The 19839-nt window shown below is 34.1% G+C and overlaps 1 protein-coding gene across 3 annotated transcripts in view; it reads left to right on the forward strand.

The window, feature by feature from the left end:
* Window positions 1–19839, forward strand: part of LOC123717678 (filamin-B) — a 136459-nt gene that overhangs the window by 50676 nt on the left and 65944 nt on the right. For 2 of the 3 annotated variants that reach the window (XM_045673809.1, XM_045673811.1), the window contains exons 13-20: window positions 1459–1582; window positions 2044–3130; window positions 4234–4403; window positions 5383–5485; window positions 6770–6920; window positions 7377–7546; window positions 12263–12351; window positions 13679–13855. In XM_045673809.1, coding sequence (XP_045529765.1) covers window positions 1459–1582; window positions 2044–3130; window positions 4234–4403; window positions 5383–5485; window positions 6770–6920; window positions 7377–7546; window positions 12263–12351; window positions 13679–13855 — 2071 coding nt within the window. The remainder of the gene's footprint in view (window positions 1–1458; window positions 1583–2043; window positions 3131–4233; window positions 4404–5382; window positions 5486–6769; window positions 6921–7376; window positions 7547–12262; window positions 12352–13678; window positions 13856–19839) is intronic. The other variant, XM_045673812.1, reaches the window with a different exon arrangement.

A 19839-nucleotide genomic window follows, 5' to 3' on the forward strand; every position in this document is an offset into this window, starting at 1 on the left:
AATATCACACATAAAACACCACATATATATTGAGAAAATAAATAACAATTCTACCTAATATATCACAGTAGCAACAGATTACATAAAACCCAAAGAAATAGATTAAACCTTGATGGCTGGAAGTTTCCACGTTCCGAGCCGAGAAATCGATTCCGGGTAGGGTCTTTTCTGGAATAAAACAATTGGTGTTTAAAAAAAGGATACTCCTCCCTCAAAGGCCGGCAGCGTACCTAATTAAATGGGTGTCCATAACTCGTTTGCTCCTTAATCATACAAAAAACTTAGCAAAACTACTTAGCAACAAATTAGGATATTTTAGGAAAACTATTCTTATTTATTGAACACTGAAAAGGAACTTCTTGCCCGTATTCTCTTTTATATTATACACGATAGACATATCATATTATAATCGATTTGGAAATCGAAAAAAAATAAGTGTTGGCAAAATAAATTCAGTTTTTTTATTATAAGCCACTGATTGCTACTAAAATTACTCTGGATGTTAAATTGAAAAAACACAGTGTATCTATATCATCAAAGATGTTGGGGGTAATCGCTGGATTTACTAATCTTTTGAAAATTCTTTCACTAATATAAAGTAACATTATTTGTGAGTCAGACTCTAAATATGACTTTGCAAAGTAAGAAAAAAAACGGTCTAACGAAAGCCTTATGTACTATGCATTAACTATGAGATATGCATGATTTGTAGAGTTTTCTAGCGTTGTCGCTCGCTCTAACTTTAACTCTTAATAGCCATGCGCCATACTCGTGTACGGGTGAAACTTGTGGTGACTGGTCGTAGTTGAATTCGTGTATGCGGTGATGTTAGTTATTTCAACTTTGTATTTGCGTGTTGCTCCCACGAGTCTGTAAGTGCGTGCTCGTATTTCACCATGCCTCCTGCTGATAGTAGTAGTAGTAGTAGTAGACAAATCTTTGTCTTTAATATATTTTATTATTATTAATTAACTAATAATTACTTAAGTAGTCATGTGGAACATGGTGTAATGGTTGCAGCTCCTTACAAACGTTGTGAAAATAAAACTTGGCGATTAAAAAGAATGACGGAGAGTATATTGCCAGTTCATCTCTTCCGTTCTACGCCCTTGATTTGAGAACCGGCAGTAAACGTAAAATTATAAGCATTTACTATGTATTTCTTTTTGACGTTCATAAATGTGAAATTTTGTAATCGGATGTAATCTAGTTTCTATACCACTAAATGTTTTTTTTGACAAATATTTTTGCATTTATTTTTTATGATACAGTATACAAAAATACATACAACCCTTAATTTTCAACCCTCTAGGATCAACCCCTATTTTTATTATATAATTATTTTTATTAAACTAAAAAAATGTTTCCTAGAAATAAAATACATGGCAAAACGTTTGCCGGGTCAGCTATATATGATATTATATATTGTACTAATTATATTAAATTAAAATTCTCCAGCTATATATCTATTTCAATGGTTACGATGTTCACGGATCACCGCATGTGTTCCGTGTGGGGATGAAGTCAAAAAGGCCGAGAGATAGCGCCAGTCCCTCGCCATATGCAGGAATGTCAAGTCCAGGTATTTATTTGATATAATCTTTTCGCTCTAATATTTATTTAATCTACAGATGACAGGGCAATTAAAGTTTGCGATAAAAATATATTTATAAGAAAGTTGGATTACTTCCGGTTTCTATATTTAATACTAACCGTTATATAACGGTTATATCAACTGTTGGTATACGAATTAAGTCACTTAAACGGATTAAGGCAATAATTCTTCTATTATAATTGTTGAATAATAATACATTGAATATAAACACTAAAAATAATATTAGTTTTTTGAATTCTCTTAACACAACGCTTTTTATATACGCTACTTATTTGTCTCTTTCTGTCATAGTGAGTTATCGATATGATTAAAAGAGAGAGTTCAACATAGGACTGATTTCAAGTTTTATAACTTTTATTCTAAATATAAAACTTATTTCTTATAGGTTGATTCTATAGAATTTTCATTTAGCTATTGTAAAATTTCAGTTACACGCTTAAGATCAGAAAGTCCGCATATATATGAATCGAACTCGAGCAAATACGGCCGACGCGATGACTACAAAGACACCAGAGAGAAATCTTTTGACGTCACCGACACATATTCAAAGATTAATAAGGACAAAGCAGAAAGTCCTATTTATAGGACCACTAGTCCTTTGCGCAGAGCGCCCAATTACGAAGACCGTGACTATTACAACACAAAAGACGGCTCCAATTCATATTCAAGAATTAATAAGGAATATAAAACAGACAATAACAGGGCAACTCCTATACATAGGTCATCCAGTCCTATACGCAGAACGCCTAATTTTGAAGAACGTGATCTTTACAATAGCAAAGATGCCACGGATTCATATTCAAGAATTCATAAAGAATATAAATCAGATCACCAAAGGACAACTAGTCCCGTACAAAGAACATCCAGCCCTTTACGCAGGACACCTAATATTGAAGAACGTGATTTTTACAATAGTAAAGACACCATCGATACATATTCTAGGATTAATAAAGAAATCAAAACAGACATTAACAGGACAAACAGTCCTATACATAGAACGCCGAATTTTGAAGAACGTGACTATTACGACACAAACGATGCCACCGATACATATTCGAGGATTAATAAAGAAATCAAAACAGACATTAACAGGACAAACATTCCTATACATAGAACGCCGAATTTTGAAGAACGTGACTATTACGACACAAACGATGCCACCGATACATATTCGAGGATTAATAAAGAAATCAAAACAGACATTAACAGGACAAAAAGTCCTATACATAGAACGCCGAATTTTGAAGAACGTGACTATTACGACACAAACGATGCCACCGATACATATTCGAGGATTAATAAAGAATATAAAACAGATCACCACAGGACCACCAGTCCTGTACATAGGACGTCCAGTCCTATTCGCAGGGCAACCAGTCCTGCTCGCAGGACATCCAGTCCGATTACCTCTAAATATTTGGGTTCTCGGCTCGATAGTGCGCATAGAGCGACCAGCCCGTTTGGAAGTTCGCTAACCAGAGAGAGCCCTTTGAAGCCTGCCAGTCCAATTAACCGGTACGTACTAATTGTTTGTCTAGTACAAAGTGAATTGTATATTACATTGTTTATTTTGGTTAATGGAGATAGAACGTTGTTTTATGGGTATGAATAGCTAAAGAAGTATAGAATTGTCGCGTCGCTTTTTATTCAAAATTCTTATGAGAATAAACTGTGGTTGGATTTTTAAAATATAAAATTTAAAATATGAAATATAAAATTTTATATTTGTCTTTGTTAATGTTTCATAGTCATTCTATATGAACACAAATAACATAGACATAGACATAACAATTATTACGAACAAAACACACACACAGAAACACATAAAAAAACAATAATCAAAAAATAAAAAGAATAATAATAGAGAGATAACATTTTTTTTAAAGAAAAAGGTTTAATTGTGTAATGCGTGTGTGCTGTAGTTGTAATTGGCCCTGGCTCAGCATTACGCTGAGGAGCAGAGTTGTTCCACAGCGCTGGTCATTCTGCCAGAGACCACAGCAGCTAGTTTGCGCCTCAGTCGCAAAAAAAACAAATAGGAATCTAATACTCAGTAGAAACAAAAAAAAATAGTAGAAGTTAGCAGTGTAAGCAAAGAAGAAAAAAATGTAAATTAAATTAAATTAAAAATAAGAATAAGTGTTAAGAAGTAGATAAATAAACATTTTTGGGCGGATTAAATGCTATATAACGTGAGATTTTTGTTAAGTGAGTAGATATTTTTTTTATAATTGCGACGAAAATTAGATTTTAGTTGAAGATTTTTCAACGGAGGAGGAATTTTATTCCAACATTTTGTCGCGCTATATTTAAATTGACTCAAAATGCGCTAGATTCCGGGGAAAGTTATGCGTAATGATAGCTTATAATAACATTTTTAAAGAGCGAAAAATCTTTGTAAGTATAACAAAAACGAAAATACACGAATTCCACACGAGTGAAGATGCGGGCGACCTTGTTTAAGTAATAAAAACCGATACCGCACAGTAAATAATAAAACACCAAAAAGAGGGTATCGTCCATCAAACGCCAGTTGCTGCCTTTTATACGACTCCTTTGCCCTGTATTAAAAAAATACTGTTTTGCGGACTTTAATAACGACTAAATATTAATTTCAGTGTCAGCAGTCCCACAGAGCGATACAGCCCGGTAACGACAACTAAGAGAGTAGTTGAAAAACATTCGAATTACAAAATGTACAGTTCGTACAGTGGATCGCAAGACAACATCGATCACAGTCCTTTGTCATCTTTGGAAAATGAGCGATTGAGGCGATATGGCAGTCCAGGTACAATTCTTATTAAGACTTATCGATAATATATATAAGTGAAACGTTTGCTTTTCTAATCAACTTTCTGTGTTTTTTGTTGAATTTACGTAAAACCGCTTTCTGGCGTGGCGACGCGTCGCCACACCGTACACATTACTGCATATAGACTGTATATATGTATATACCATCGTGTATATATATATATAGTATATATTGTTACAATAATAATTATTATTCTAACAATTAACAAACAAATTTATTGTGAAAAATTCATTATTGATACTTATAATTTACGATTTTAGTAATATATTGAAATAACTAGCTAAGATTCTTGAGTTTACTAATATATTGAAGCCAATTAAAATTTACTAATGTTATGTCCAATACTTTTGTAACATACTTCAGTTACCATCGACCAATTGTCCTCAGAGGCAACATCGACATAACTATTACCGAAGTCACTGATTAAACGAATTAAGTAGTCACGATTTGAAATAAATTCGTAAATTTTTGTATTTAATGAAAATAAATGTTTATTCAATAAATACTCATCGATATCTGGAAAAAATCGTAATATTTTATTTTATCATTATGACATATTTAGTTCCTATCACAATATGTTCTTTTCTGCATATTACTTTTACAAAATAATGTCGATGTTTCACATCTGCCAGGCGTCCCGTGACGGCTCACATTTTTTTTTTTTTTGTCTACGGTTGCCTTTACGAGCGATTGTTAGATGTGAATATATGCAGTGAATTAGTGTATAGCCGAAGTGGAATAGCAGGGATGAGAGTCGCTGAAGCCACTAGGCCAATACCGCCCTTCGTTGTCTACTTCACGTTGTCCTTAATACCTAAAACACAAAAAGTTAATACTAATCTTAATCACAGTTCATGCTAGCTTCCAGAATACAATTTAAAAGAATCACAAAATTTTATAAAGAAGATATAAATTTAATTATTTATTTGATCTGGAATTGTAATACTACTTATAGGTACTGGAGATGGGAATGAAGCGGATCCAGGTGGAAAGAACTACGCTCAAAAGAACTCGTGGGATTCCGTGGAAAGAACAAGACAGATGCTCACTAAAAATAGGTTTGTTTTGACGTGAAATAAACGTTTACGTTGTTGTTTATTTTATTGAACAGGGCGTAAACGTAGGTAGGAAGCTGAGATGTTAAATGATCATTCATAGACATTCAATACCAGAGGGCTCGCGATGCGTTGCCGGCCTAAAATATTCATCATAACTGTCAAGTATTTTAGAATAAATAGATTTTAACTGCAGATAATGAATAATAATACTAACTATGATGTGTTGTATTTTTTTTTTTAATTACTCAAGAAAAGCAATGATCCTTTTCTAAAACTATGAATATCCATGTCCATGGGTGGCGGTTTGGCCCCTGTTCTATAAAAAAAGAACAAAATTTACAAAAAACAATAATAAATGCATTGCACTTCAAACTACAAATTTTAGTATCTACTTATTTCTATGTAACTGGTGGCAAACGGGCAGGAGGCTCACCTGAAGTGATACCGCCGCGCATGGACACTCACATTGCCCGAAGGCTCGCAAGTGCGTTGCCGGCCTTTCAAGAATTGGTGCGCTCTTTTCTTGAAGGACCCTAAGTCGAATTGGTTCGGATATACTTTAGTGGTCATCTAGTTCCACATAATGGTGGTGCGCGGCAAAAACTGCCTTAGAAAACGCTCAGTTGTGGAACGACGGACGTCGAGGTGTTACGGACTACTAGTAATTTCATATAAAAATACCTATTCACTCAATAAGGCTTTTTTGAAATTGATCAGCCCACTACCGAATAGCAGCGCAGAATATTTGAACGCATAATGAACGTTCAAATAATAATCAACAACTTGGTTATACACACTCCTAAATTATGCTGAAATTTAATAATAATAAATAATAAAATTTATTTGAGAGACTTCTAAATACATCATATTTCCATTATCGCATTAATTCCTGGGTATGTGTGTGCCCATTTTGGCAAAGGTCATCTGTAAATCCCGCCATTTCTGTCTGCACTGAGCCACATGTACCATCCACTGACGTTAATCCACGTTGAGAGTCGCCGTGACCACGCACGCTGTAAATCACGCGAAACGTCGGAAAAATTTAAAATAATTATAAGTTTATATAGCTTCAATCCGGTAAAAAAGTGTTTTCTTTTAATGTGTAAAAACTATGTTAACAAAAGACAATACTATGTTAATCCAAGTTCTAAATTATTTTCCTATTTTACGTTTATTCTATATTGGACACTAGGTTTATACTTATTTATGGTTAAAATAATAAATTCGTATCGGTTATTGCATTTACGTGATTCATATTTTAGTTTGCTATTATCTGTTACGTAGTTTGGATACAGACCGCCACGGGCAGAGTACTTTAGAACGTGAGACGCAACGCAACACCCAACTCAACAAGTTCAGCGATTTGTCCCACGACGCGTTCAACCAACAGTTGGATAGATTGGCCGACGAAAGGCAATCGGACACTTACACACATGTAAGTAATTGTGTAATGAAATTGAAGTGGACTGTCAATGATAAATAGCTTCAAAGTTTACTGAGCAATTGCTCTCCAATACGAACTAAATTTATATTCAACTGCTATGATCAAATTTAGTATTAATGAACTAAATAAATAAAAATGTGTTCATTCTAATTAGCAGTGTTTGCCTAGTGGCTTCACAGTGAGACTCTTACTGAATTCGTAAGTTCGATCTCCGGCTGTGTACCAATGGACTGTACGTCTATGTGCGCAGACAATCGCGCGAACGGTGACGAAAAGCATCGTGAGGAAACCGGCTTGCCTGAAAAGAATCAAAAATCTATATTGCGAAATATAGGCAACTGATAGTTAATAGCTTAAAGTTATTTAGTTATTTAATATAAAACAATTAGGCCTACACACTAGGGGCGTGTTTCTATTCTAAATGATGTAAAATATTTTCTGTTACAGAAAGAGTTTAAACGCGAAGTTCGCGAGAGCTCTTACGTGGTTCGCGACTCATCCTTCAGCAGTATGGAGGAGAAGCGTCAGGAACAGCAGTCTTTTTTATCCAATAGGCCCCCCCGCGACCCTACCGGGGGGGCCAATTCTGAGACGGACGCAGCCCATGTTCGTTTCAGGTGAATATTTTTACTTCTTATCTCTCATAATAAATACATTTATATTCACAATAAATGCCGGTTAACGTTTTCAACAGTATTTTTTTTAATTCTTTATGGCTTTTATTTATGCTAACTGGGAACAATGTACTTCGCCAGTGTCTTGTAGATGAAGAAGACACGAAGAAGATTGATCTATAAAAATAATAATTAAGTTAATTTTGAACATGCACAAAAAATAGTTGAAATTCGATTGTTAGTTTTGAGACAGCACAGACTACACAAATATGAGTAAAAGCATTATTAAATACTGTTTACTATTTATGAATAATTTATATATATTACACTTTAATTCTATTGCTTTCTATATATTTACATAAAAATCTTCAATATGGACTAAACACAAACATTAACAACAACAGTATTTAATTTTCCGATAAACGAAATGACGTTTTTGCTTTTAAGAAATGTCTAACGTTTGACAACTGTACCTATTGACAGACAAGATGGCGGATTTTTATGATCAGCTGTTACTTTTTTTCATTACTTTATGGACGCTACTAATAGTGTAAAGGATTTTTAAGACTTTATATTTATTTTCGAAGAGATGTTCATTGATTGTGTTGTGCGTGATCCATAATTTATCACACGGCCGGAACATTTGATTATATTACTAAGCGTTTCGCTGTGGTTTTAATATGAATACGTTATGGTTTTAATATTAAATTCCTACCTTCATCATAAATTGTCTAAGGAGTGTTTGTGGGTATGAAATATTTGTGATTTTATTTAGAGGGAATGATTTTTTCATCATTCTAACCTCTCTCATTGTTCCTATACAAATTGTTTCCTTATCCCTACGACTGACCTTTGTATGCCTTTTTCGTTATTAAGTTCGAGTCCAGGATATATCGAGCTATGTACTCAGGGCTTATATTAATTATTTACTATGTATCTACGACCTCACCGTCCTTTGTAAGAGAATGTTAATTATAACGATATTTCAGGAAAGCATTTCTTTGTAAGTGGCTTATTAAGATCTGGTCGTCGGATTTGTATATCTGTGATCATTTTGTAACATATTCAAAAGCATACTGGTGTCTTTGAGATGTTTCATGCATTATCAAGTCCATTGGTTCATAGTTGGGGTTCAAACCTAAGCCCTCAAGGAGTGTAAAGCGACTAATCCAATCCTGCTATTATAAGATAGTTTTATATAACTTGTTTAAGAGTTTTTTTTTCATGAGGTTTAGAACAAAATACATTATTATATACACAAAACCAAAATTACACGACAAATAAATTAATGTTCAAATCACCGAGAGGGCTTTTAAAGAGATTCTAACGGATTTTTAGAACTTATTGCGCTGAGGACGCATTTTCAATTTACGTATTTTTATGGACTACTTCATTGTTGAAGACACCTGTGTTCTATTTGAAACATTGATTGTTATTTTATCGGAGACAACTCTTTCGTAGAACAGTGTTTGTTAGTTGTAATTCTTATTTACGTTATGTGTTGAGTTAGCGATAAAAACTATCATACCTAACTAAAAAAATCAGTGGCGCTTGAACCTTTTATTAGGTCTTCGTCTCAGATTTCTGAATCTGTTTCAAACTCAAAATTACTTTATTCATATAGGTAAACAGGTACACTTATGAACGTCAGAAAAGGAGTTAAATTAATTGTAAAGTTACATTTACTACCAGTTCGCAAGTCAAGGGTGTAGAGCGGGCAAGAAGAGCTGGCAAGAAACTTTCCGCCACTCTTTTTAATCGCTAAGTTTTGAGTCATACAATTGAACTGGAGCAAATCAATCCCAAGGATTAGGATGATTTAAATATTCGTCAAATTTATAAAAATCTTTATTGATTAGTTTACGTTTAACGAGAGCTTTAAATTTATTTATTGATAATTCTCTAATTTCGCTTGGGAGTTTGTTTTAAAACGAATACGATTTATATATACTGCCCATAACAGAAAAAGTAAATAAATGTCTTAAGAAAAACACTTTTTGAACGGATTAAAGCTATTTATTATTATTAAAACTTATAATTATTTACATAATTCTAAATATATTTTTTTTTAATAATTATAAGTTTTAATAATAATACATAGCTTTAATCCGTTCAAAAAGTGTTTTTCTTAATGTGTAAAAGCTTTTTTAACAATACAAAATAAATGTCTTCTAGTCAAGCACTTTTTCCAAGATGACATAAAAAACGAGTGGAGCATGACGTACAGACCCGAGCGGTAACGTAACTTCGGCTCTGTAGATCGAGAGCAAACAACGTTTATGGCAAGAAAACCCTTGTTTTTTTTATGTAATAGCAGGCTAACGGGCAAGAGGCTCACCTGATGTGAAGCGATACCGCCGCCCATGGACACTCACATTGCCAGAAGGCTCGAAAGTGCGTTGCTGGCCTTTCAAGAATTGGTACGCTCTTTTCTTGAAGGACCCTAAGTCGAATTGGTTCGAAAATAGCCTTGTTGTGTTTGCTACCGCGGCTAATAAATGGACTACCCAATCAGATGTTAGATAGCCTAACGCTAACCAACATAAAATTGAAAAACTATTTGTATATACATTTATCACGTTAAACAAGACTGCTATGGTTACATTAATACAAACCACAGCGGTTTTCTAATGTAACATATTCTGACTATATTTTATTATTTTGTATAATAAAGAGAAACAAAATATATACAATTTCATGAACATTTGTCAATATAATAGGCAAGTAGGAGATCACATCCTGTGCCTGACACACGCCGTCGACGTTTTGGGTCTAAGGCAACCTGGTTCCTTCACAATATTTCATTCCAGCGAATGCTACACATACACATAGAAAGAAAGTCCATTGGTGCACAGCACAGGTCGAACCTACGACCTCAAGGATGAGAGTCTAACGCTGAAGCCAGCACTGCTCTGCTGATGCTGTTTCTGTATTAATTTAAAGGGATTTTTTTATGATTATTAGTTATTATAAGTTTCACCCTTTTGTGATTTTCATTTTTTTTAAAGATATCAAAATCGCTTATTAGCGATATTCCCACCGATTGCATATTGCTGTTAAGTTAATATCACCATTGTATAACACTTATTTGTGCGAACAGTGTAAAGAAAATACATATTTATAGTACAACTAGCTGCCCCCGCGAACTTCGTTTCTCCTTAATATGGTTTTAGTTAGCCTTAATACCGTGACACGACAGAATAATTTCACTGTATTATCGTCACTATAATTTGAATTTGATTTACACTTCGGTCTAAGTAAAACGTGGTTGGCTATGCTAACACCAAAAATTAAAAAAGTAGAAATAATTGAATTTCACGGTATTTCGTTTATTACAAAATAAATTTAATTTATACTTTAGCCTCAATAACACAGAATTGTAGCTTATATGACACGTTTGTCGGTTTACCATAGCAGTGCCATCTATTGATTACTTACTCAATCCAGAATCCAATGGAATTACTGTATAATAATTTCATAATAATAAATAGAAGTCGATCTAATCGAATATTACACAGGTTATAAACAAACGCCATCTTGTCTATCAATAGATTGGTGTTAAGTCTGACAGTTGTTTAAACGTCACTTATTCTGTTCAAATAGTTCAAATAGTTCAAAGAAGTCCTTTGTTTATGCTGTGTTGTAGTTTCATTTTTCAACGGCTTAATGTTTTTGTCACAGAGCAGTGTTGGCCTAGTCTTAAGTTCGATCCCCGGCTATACACCAATGGATTTTCTTTCTATATGCGCATTTAACATTCGCTCGTACGGTGAAGGAAAACATCGTGAGGAAACCGGTTTGCCTTAGACCCTTAGACCCGATTTGACCGGCGTGCGTCAGGCACAGAAAGCTGATCACCTGCTTGCCTATTCAATTAACAAATGATCATGAAACAGATACAGAAATCTGATGCCCAGACCTAAAAAGATTGTAGCGCCATTGATTTTTTTTAAATGTTTTGTCATAATAACAAAAAGCAACGTTACTAATACTTACAATGGTTATTGATTTAAAAATACTAAGTATATTCGTCTTAATTGCTTTAATTTATGGATTCAGTGCGCGGTTTTTGCGGTTAAATTTATAAAGAGAAATGTTTCCGTTTGGAAGGCACTCACGTCAAATCTCCTTTCACCTACATAGGAGATCAGACTTAGGATGAAAGTCTAGTTAACAAAAAAAACTTTTAATCTAATTTTTAATCCGGCCAAAAATGTTTATTTATCTGTTTGTTATAATAGTTTTAGTAACAATTATTCCTTTTTAACACACAAGTCATGAGTCTTTCATGACTTCTTAACTTTTTCTGTTTTTTTCTACTATTTTATTATGACATTCTTTTTCTGAGGGCGTATGAGGCGCAAACTAATTATTGTGGTCTCTGGCAGAATGACCACTGACCAGTGCTGTGAAACACGTCTGCTCCACAGTATAATGCTGAGCCAGGGCCAGTTAAAACCATAACACACACATTACACCCTAAAAATTTACCTTATTTTTTTTCTATCCATATTGTTTTGATTATTATTATTTTGTGTATGTGTTTCGTTAGTAGTAAATGTTATGGCTATGTTCTAAACACTATTTTTACCGTATCATACAAACACAAAGAGACAAATGCGTATTTTAGTTAAATTTTGATTTAGAGTTCAAGTGGGTATACCTAAATTATTTGACGTTTATCAGACTTAGTGTTAACTTTTCATTTATTTGTTACAGACCAATTCAAAGGGATATTAGAGGAGCCAAAGGAATAGTAATAAAACCATCTTACAAAGGCGTTTTGGGACAGCCCGTCGAGTTTATAGGTAATTACAAGGCTTGAATTAATCTTTAATTAATAAGCAAATTTAAATAAATTTTAACTTTGCCTTTGATAAGTGGCACAGTAAATTTTCAACTGTCTCAAATGTCAAAATGACTTTTGACAGATCGGAGCAAGGTTGTCTAGTTTACCCTTCATTATTTGCCACCACGTTATCTTTTCATAAGGGTTGAGGTGTGGACTAAAAATTAGCTCTTATAAGGTCCGGGACGTTGGTTTCAAGCCAGGCTTGAGTTGTTCGTGCCTTATGTCCAGGTGCAAAATCCTGTTAGAAAGTTCACAGTATATTTTTAAAAAGTGTATTATTGAGAGATTTCACAACATGATCCAAGACTATATATTGATGCGCTTTGACTGAAGTTTTTACTCCTTTTTCACAAAAATGTAATTTCATGACAGAAGAAACGCCCCACCAAACCATCACTGACGCAGGATGATGACCACGTTATACCTTTCTCACCACTTGAGCAGCTTCTTTAGAACCGTGATCATACACTTTATCATTTTGCTTATTGTAGTGTTCTTCAATCGTTTAATTTTTTTCATCAGGATATTTCTATGCTTTTCACCTGCTGTCGCGATAGATAGAAGACGTTTTGATCGAAAAGAGGGAATATCAGCGATTGGCACCGAGCTTCAGGTCTAGTTTTATAATACAGGAGGAATCCTATAGGGAATCTTTATTTCTTGCGATAAGATTGATTGCTTCCTAATAGAGCTTCGACGAATTCTGGCTTCAACAGCATTAACAGACTATGTTGTTCTAACAGCACGCGACCGCCCCGTTCTTTTCTAAACTTCGATAAACGAAATGTTGTTGTATCTATTGATAGTACGATATACGCACATTCGGCTGATACCAAGCTTTTGAAGTGTCTGGAATATATCCGACGGCTCCATTACTACTCTGTGCAAGGCGATCACTCCAATCCTATTTTCTTTAACACCCCTTTCCATATTGTAATTTGATAATGAACACGAAATAATATGTAAAATGGCGCAAAATCGAAAGAAGTTTTTAAAATAATACACGTGTTCCAAATTCAAAATAATTAAAAAGTTGAAAAAATAAAAAAGTTTTTTTGTAACATTATTTATGGCGAGACATACTGTGGTGAACTTTAATAAATAAATAACTTTTAATTCCCTATACAACTCGAACATTAAGGTTTGTCATACTTTTATTTAACTTGCTATGGCTGAGAGTGAATTATTGATACCCAATTGTATTCTTTTATAATGTTTGTATTTTTTAATATAATGATACGACTGCTGCAAAGGATTCGAATTAAGAAAACGCCTCATTGCAGTGGACGCAAGCGGCGCAGGTCCTGGTCAATTGGAGTTAGAAGTTTCTGGCGGTAATGGATCCTTAGTGGCCAGCTCTGTCAGGTCTCTCGGTGGAAATCGATACAATGCGGCATTCACGCCAACGGTACTCCGGCCCCATAACGTACGGGTCACATTTAACAACGAACATGTACCAGGTGAGCTAATTTATGACTAGGATTGCGAAAGACACACTGTTCAATGTATCTAAAAAGGATTTGCGTTTAAACCTACGGCTATACGATGGTATATATGCCTATAAAGCCAGGTGCAGATATCTGTTTATTTTTTAAATTAGTTTTTTTGCAATCGGGCAGGTTCACCTGTTAAGTGGTACCGACCCGCCGCCCATGTCAAGTAAAGTCAAGTCGAAAATCATTTATTCATATAGGTCAACTTATGAACGTCAATAAAAAAAGAAGTATACATTATATTCTTCCGTCATTTCACAACTGAGCGTTTTGTAACGCAGTTTTTGTCTTTGGTTAACATAGCTTTTACACATTGAAAGAAAACAATTTTTTAACCGGATTAAAGCTATTTGTATTACTATAAACCTAATATAAACTATTTGTATATAATAATATTGTTTATATTAATACAAATAGCTTTAATCCGGTTAAAAAATTGTTTTCTTTCAACGCACTTTTTGCCACGACCACTATGTACTACACACTAAAGTATTCCCGAACCAATTCTAATTAGGATCCTTCAAGAAAAGTGCGTACCAATCCTTAAAAGACAAGCAACGCCCTGTTGAGACCACTGGCATTGAGAGTGGCCAGCGGTATCACTAGACATCAGATAAGACTTCTGCCCGTTTCACCTCTGTAATTTAAGAAGTAAATAAAAGACGATTACGCGTTTGAATAGTGATGAAGATTTCTACGAGATTTGAGAACTGATAGAATTTCATTTATCATTGTACTAACTGTGTAAATGATATTTTGATATAATTAATACAGAGTTAAAAGTGTAATATTTCAAGTCAACATTTATTTTATCACACACACACTTATGAACGTCAATATTTAAAGTGTAATGACTAAATTTACATTTTCTAAAAATTAAATTCATGAACGAACGTGTGATTATCTGGTCTCTTTGAAACCTAAAGTAACTGGTTTATCCCACGTCATGGTGTTAATAAGTGTTGCGGTTGAGTCATACATTGTCATAAGCTCGCAATACTCATGGTACTCCCTCAGTTCCCAAATCAAGGGCGTAGAACTAGAAGAGCTGGCAAGTGAATTTCCACTAATATTTCTAGACTTAGGCCATTAAAATCTACTGACGGGCTATTTCAAAAAATTTAATATATATTTATAAGAATATAACCAAAGCGCACGCGCTAATTTCTATAGCCTATCTTTACATTAGGTCCTTACATATGAAATTGGCGTATTTCGTACTGGTCACTTTAATCACGATGTTCTCCTCTTTGGTAAGGAATTCCAAATTAAAATTTGTACAGCTATTTACTCATGTATTTGTGCTTCGATGACCGTCATTCATTTGTTTTTTGTCTTCTTTTTTTTCTGTTTGCGTAACACATTTTACAAAATGGAAAACTTAAAGTATCGCATTATTTACGAGTACGAGTTCCGCCGTGGCACTAGTGCTGCGGAAACGACTCGAAGGGTGAATGATGCGTATGGCGGTCATGTTGCAAAAGAAAACACAGTTCGTTTTTGGTTCCAACGTTTTTGTTCTGGAAATATCGACCTGCAGAACAAGCCCCGTGAACGGCCTGACACCCAATTTGATAATGAAGTATCGAAGGCTATTGTGGAAGCGGATCCATTGCATACCATGTCCGAGGTAGCTGCAGGCTGCGGTGTTAGTGATAAAACTATTTTAATTCACTTGAAGCAAATTGGGAAGATTAAAAAGCTTGAAAGGTGGTTACCTCACGAATTGACTGAAGCAAACCGGCAAACGCGCGTCGACTGCTGCGTTACATTACTGAACCGGCACAATATTGAAGGTATTTTAAACCGAATCATTACCTGTGATGAAAAATGGATTCTTTACGATAATAGGAAGCGCTCAACGCAATGGTTGGATCCTGGCCAGCCAGCCAAATCCTGCCCCAAGCGAAAATTAACCCCAAAAAAGTTACTTGTAAGCGTTTGGTGGACTAGTGCCGGTATTGTTCATTGCAGTTTTCTCAAATCTGACCAGACTATTACGGCTGATGTCTATTGTCAGCAATTGCAAACCATGATGGAAAAGCTAGCGGCTAACAACGTAGGCTTGTCAATCGCTCCACGTCACTACTTCGCTACTTCACGACAACGCTAGACCACACACTGCACAACAGACGGCTACCAAATTAGAAGAGCTTCAATTGGAATGTCTAAGACATCCTCCGTACTCCCCGGACCTTGCTCCAACAGATTACCATTTTTTTCGAAATTTGGACAACTTCTTGCAAGGGAAAAAATTTAACTCTGATGGGGCAGTCCAAATCGCCTTCACAGATTTTATTGATTCCCGTCCGACTGGTTTTTTTAGTAAAGGGATCAATGAAATACCTATGAGATGGCAAAAGTTTATAGAAAACAATGGTTCATACTTTGATTAATTAAATATATTATATTTAAAAATATTCGACTCTTTTTTCCTCCCATACAAAACGTCAATTTCATATGTAAGGACCTAATATTATATTAGTAAAAGATTTAAAGTCGTCTCGATGTTAGAAGTTACCTATTACAAAAAAATCCAATATTTTTTTTTTATAGTTTCCCAATTTTTTATATGAAAAACTGAACTAGCGCGCCCCTGGTAGTATTTGGAACTGCGGATACACAGTGATTGTTATCAATATATATTATAAATCTTTCATATTCTCTTGAAAACTTTCCAAAATACAAATCTTTCCTCTATATAATATTACTACAATGTCAACTATAAAAAGAGATATATCTACATCTCGTCCATCTTTGAATGTAAACGTAAAAAGGTTAAAAATATACTAATTTCCCAAGTAAAAGGTACTAAAATTCTAGTTTCAGTTTTTAGTGTAATATTTTTACCTCGTCCACCGCCTGGGGCTTGCCGTCGCGTAACACTAATGCGATTACTCCCATACGCTCCCGAATATATTTTGAACTTCTAAAAATAATATTCCCTTGAAAAATCATATTTTAGGCAACAAATTTTAAATATATCTTGATGATTCATTTATTTACAAAATTTGCCAACGCTTGATACATTCATTGGTACGTAAGAAAATAATATAAGCAAACAATAAACTCGAAGAGAAAAAAATACATCAATTCATAAATTATAAAAAAGAAAAATTAATTTCAAAGTGTCAGGGGAGCACATATCCAGTGATAGGTCGTTTGTCCAATTGCTCAATCTGGAAATCTGATCGTTTTTATAACATAGTATAAAAACGATCTGTGACACACGCTAGTTATTCTTACTGTTTTTAACTTTGATTCTCACCCGATATGTTCTACATCCTTACGTTTATCTTCTCAAAAAAGAACGTCTTAATATAAGTACTAAAATTTCGTTAGTATTTTTTAATTTTAATAACACTATAATCACTTCGAATCGAAGGAGGTTTTTGACATTAATTAATTCTGCTTATTACATATTAATTTAGAACATCTTAATACAGAATCAAGACTACGCGTACGACTCCAGCCAGACTGTATACTGGAATTTGACTTGATTTGCAACGGGATGTTGGCGTTTTCATTCATATACATTTTGTAGTATTGACATTCGTTTCATAGACAATCTAATTCTTGAAACTCGTACTTATAAAACTGAATTATTTGACTCCTCCTTCACTGTGCAAAGTATCCTGCTATGGAGTTCCTTACCAATTGATATCAGACGAGCTCGATCTATAAATTTATTAAAAAATCTTCGTTTTGATCATCTGCTTCGTAATTAGCTACTTAAATATATTGAGACTCAATTAACCTATGGATTAGCTTTTACATTTCTGTTACATATTATTATTTATATTTTTTCTTTTGATTTTACTTTATTTAATTTTAGTTACGTGATTTTTATGAGCTGCTATGTTAATTAATTATGCACTTCTTGTACTTTACCCTTTGTAGATGTTTCTGTTTATATTGCTCCATATTAGCCTGGAAGTAATCGCTCGTTAGCGATAAAGTCGCCCGTTGCCTAATAACTTACTTAACCTGCTTTATATTTGTTTTTTATAATATTTATTTTGTATATTGTAGTAACGAAGTGTAAATAAATAAATAAATGAATTTTGGTTATACATGTCTTCTTTTAAAGGAAGGCTATCACCTAAATTGTCGCAATAACGAATCAACTTTACGTATCATAAATTATTTAATATCCTTTCCTTAACGCGGCATAAGCAGTGTTGGGTTAGAGGCTTCAGCGTGCGACTCTCATCCCTGAGGTCGTACGTTCGATCCCTGGCTGTGCACCAATGGATTTTCTTTCTATGTGCGCATTTAACATTCGCTCGAACGGTGAAGGAAAACATCGTGAGGAAAACAGCTTGCCTTAGACCCAACGGCATGCATCAGGGACAGAAGACTGTTCACCTACTTGCCTATTAAATTAACAAATGATCGTAAAATGGATATTGAAATCTGAGGGCTAGACCTAAAAAGACCCAAACATTTTTATTTTAACATCATTTTTTACAAACTCTCTGTACAAATGCCAATATACGATACACGTAGTAAATTGTGATATAACCTAGAATTTTATTTAAAATATATAAAATCAATTTTTCTCCCTCTTGTAAAAGTCTTACAATTAAGAACTGTGTTGTTGAGTTCTTTGATTGTTGAGTTTCTGTATAGAATGAATTATGACAACAGAAGAACTAAGACTGCACCTCATATGCCAAAACCCAATAAATTTTTGACATATGATGAGATTTCGCGTTAAGTTTCGTTCCTGAGATACATCATAAATCTCAAATCACTCAAGTTACAGAGAAATCAATGTTACTAATCTTTGTCTCAATTTGCATTGCAAGCCGTACGTGTCATTTAAGTGGACTACCAGATGCAGTGAACACATTACAAAAATTAATAACATATATATTATTAATATAATTTTCCCTCTGGCCGGTAATCTACCCCAACCGTCAGGCTCAGCCCGGAGCTAAGCAATTTAAAATAATAATGAGGCTTTATAAGTATTTTTTGCTAAACAACTGGCATTGATCACAAGGTTAATAAATTTACAAGAAACCAACCATTTTTAATTATATTCGGAAGCGAAATTAATTTTTGTGCCAATCTTAAAGTAATGCTAGTAGTAACTTTATCGACTAGCAGTAGGTTCTCGGATTCCCGACGCCATTTTGAATACCTGCGTGACGTCACGCGTGGGCGCGGACAGGTCGCTTGCGCATTCACATTTAAGCCGCAGTGGAGGCTATGCCTCTCATACAAAATGTACGAATTTAATGCACGCAAAATCTCTGTGATCTTTTAATTAAGAACATTTGAATTGTGATTAAGTGTGTGTAGTGATACTGTGTAGTGTGTTGTGTGTCTTGGATTTTGAAGTAAGTAATAACGAATTCATTATGTGGGCGAGACACGTCACACTTAAAACCTATATACTAGTTACCTACATGCATAGCTTTTGTTTCCGTGTTCCAAATTTGAAAACACCGTGTCACGAACCACCGTACGTAGAATTTAGATTCTATTTTTGAATATCTTTAAACTACTTGTTATTACGTAAATCTAAATAAGGGATTTTTAAAGATTGATAATTTACGAACAGCGTTTCTTTAACTATAATCTAGTCAAATATAACAAAATACTATCATATACCATATCCGTAAAGCCATGATTCCTCTTAAGATTAACATCACATTAGCTTATGTAAATATACATACCGGAGAAATTTTAATTATTGAATACGTAATATAGAAAGTCCAATAAGTTTTACAGTAGATCAGTTTCTAAAGATGAATACAGAAGCTTGTTCAAGTCTTTCACAAAATTTGTGTTTTGTTGTCTGAATTATAATGTATTATTATTAACAGTAAACAGTGGCTACGTATACGATTCCCAACTTTAACGACGTGCAGTTGAACCTTTGCAAATAGAAGTTATATAAAAATCTTACTAAAAAAAAAAAAAAAAAAAGGTTTCAAATA

This window comes from Pieris brassicae, chromosome 13, assembly GCF_905147105.1.
Source record: "Pieris brassicae chromosome 13, ilPieBrab1.1, whole genome shotgun sequence".
Lineage (NCBI taxonomy): Eukaryota > Metazoa > Arthropoda > Insecta > Lepidoptera > Pieridae > Pieris > Pieris brassicae.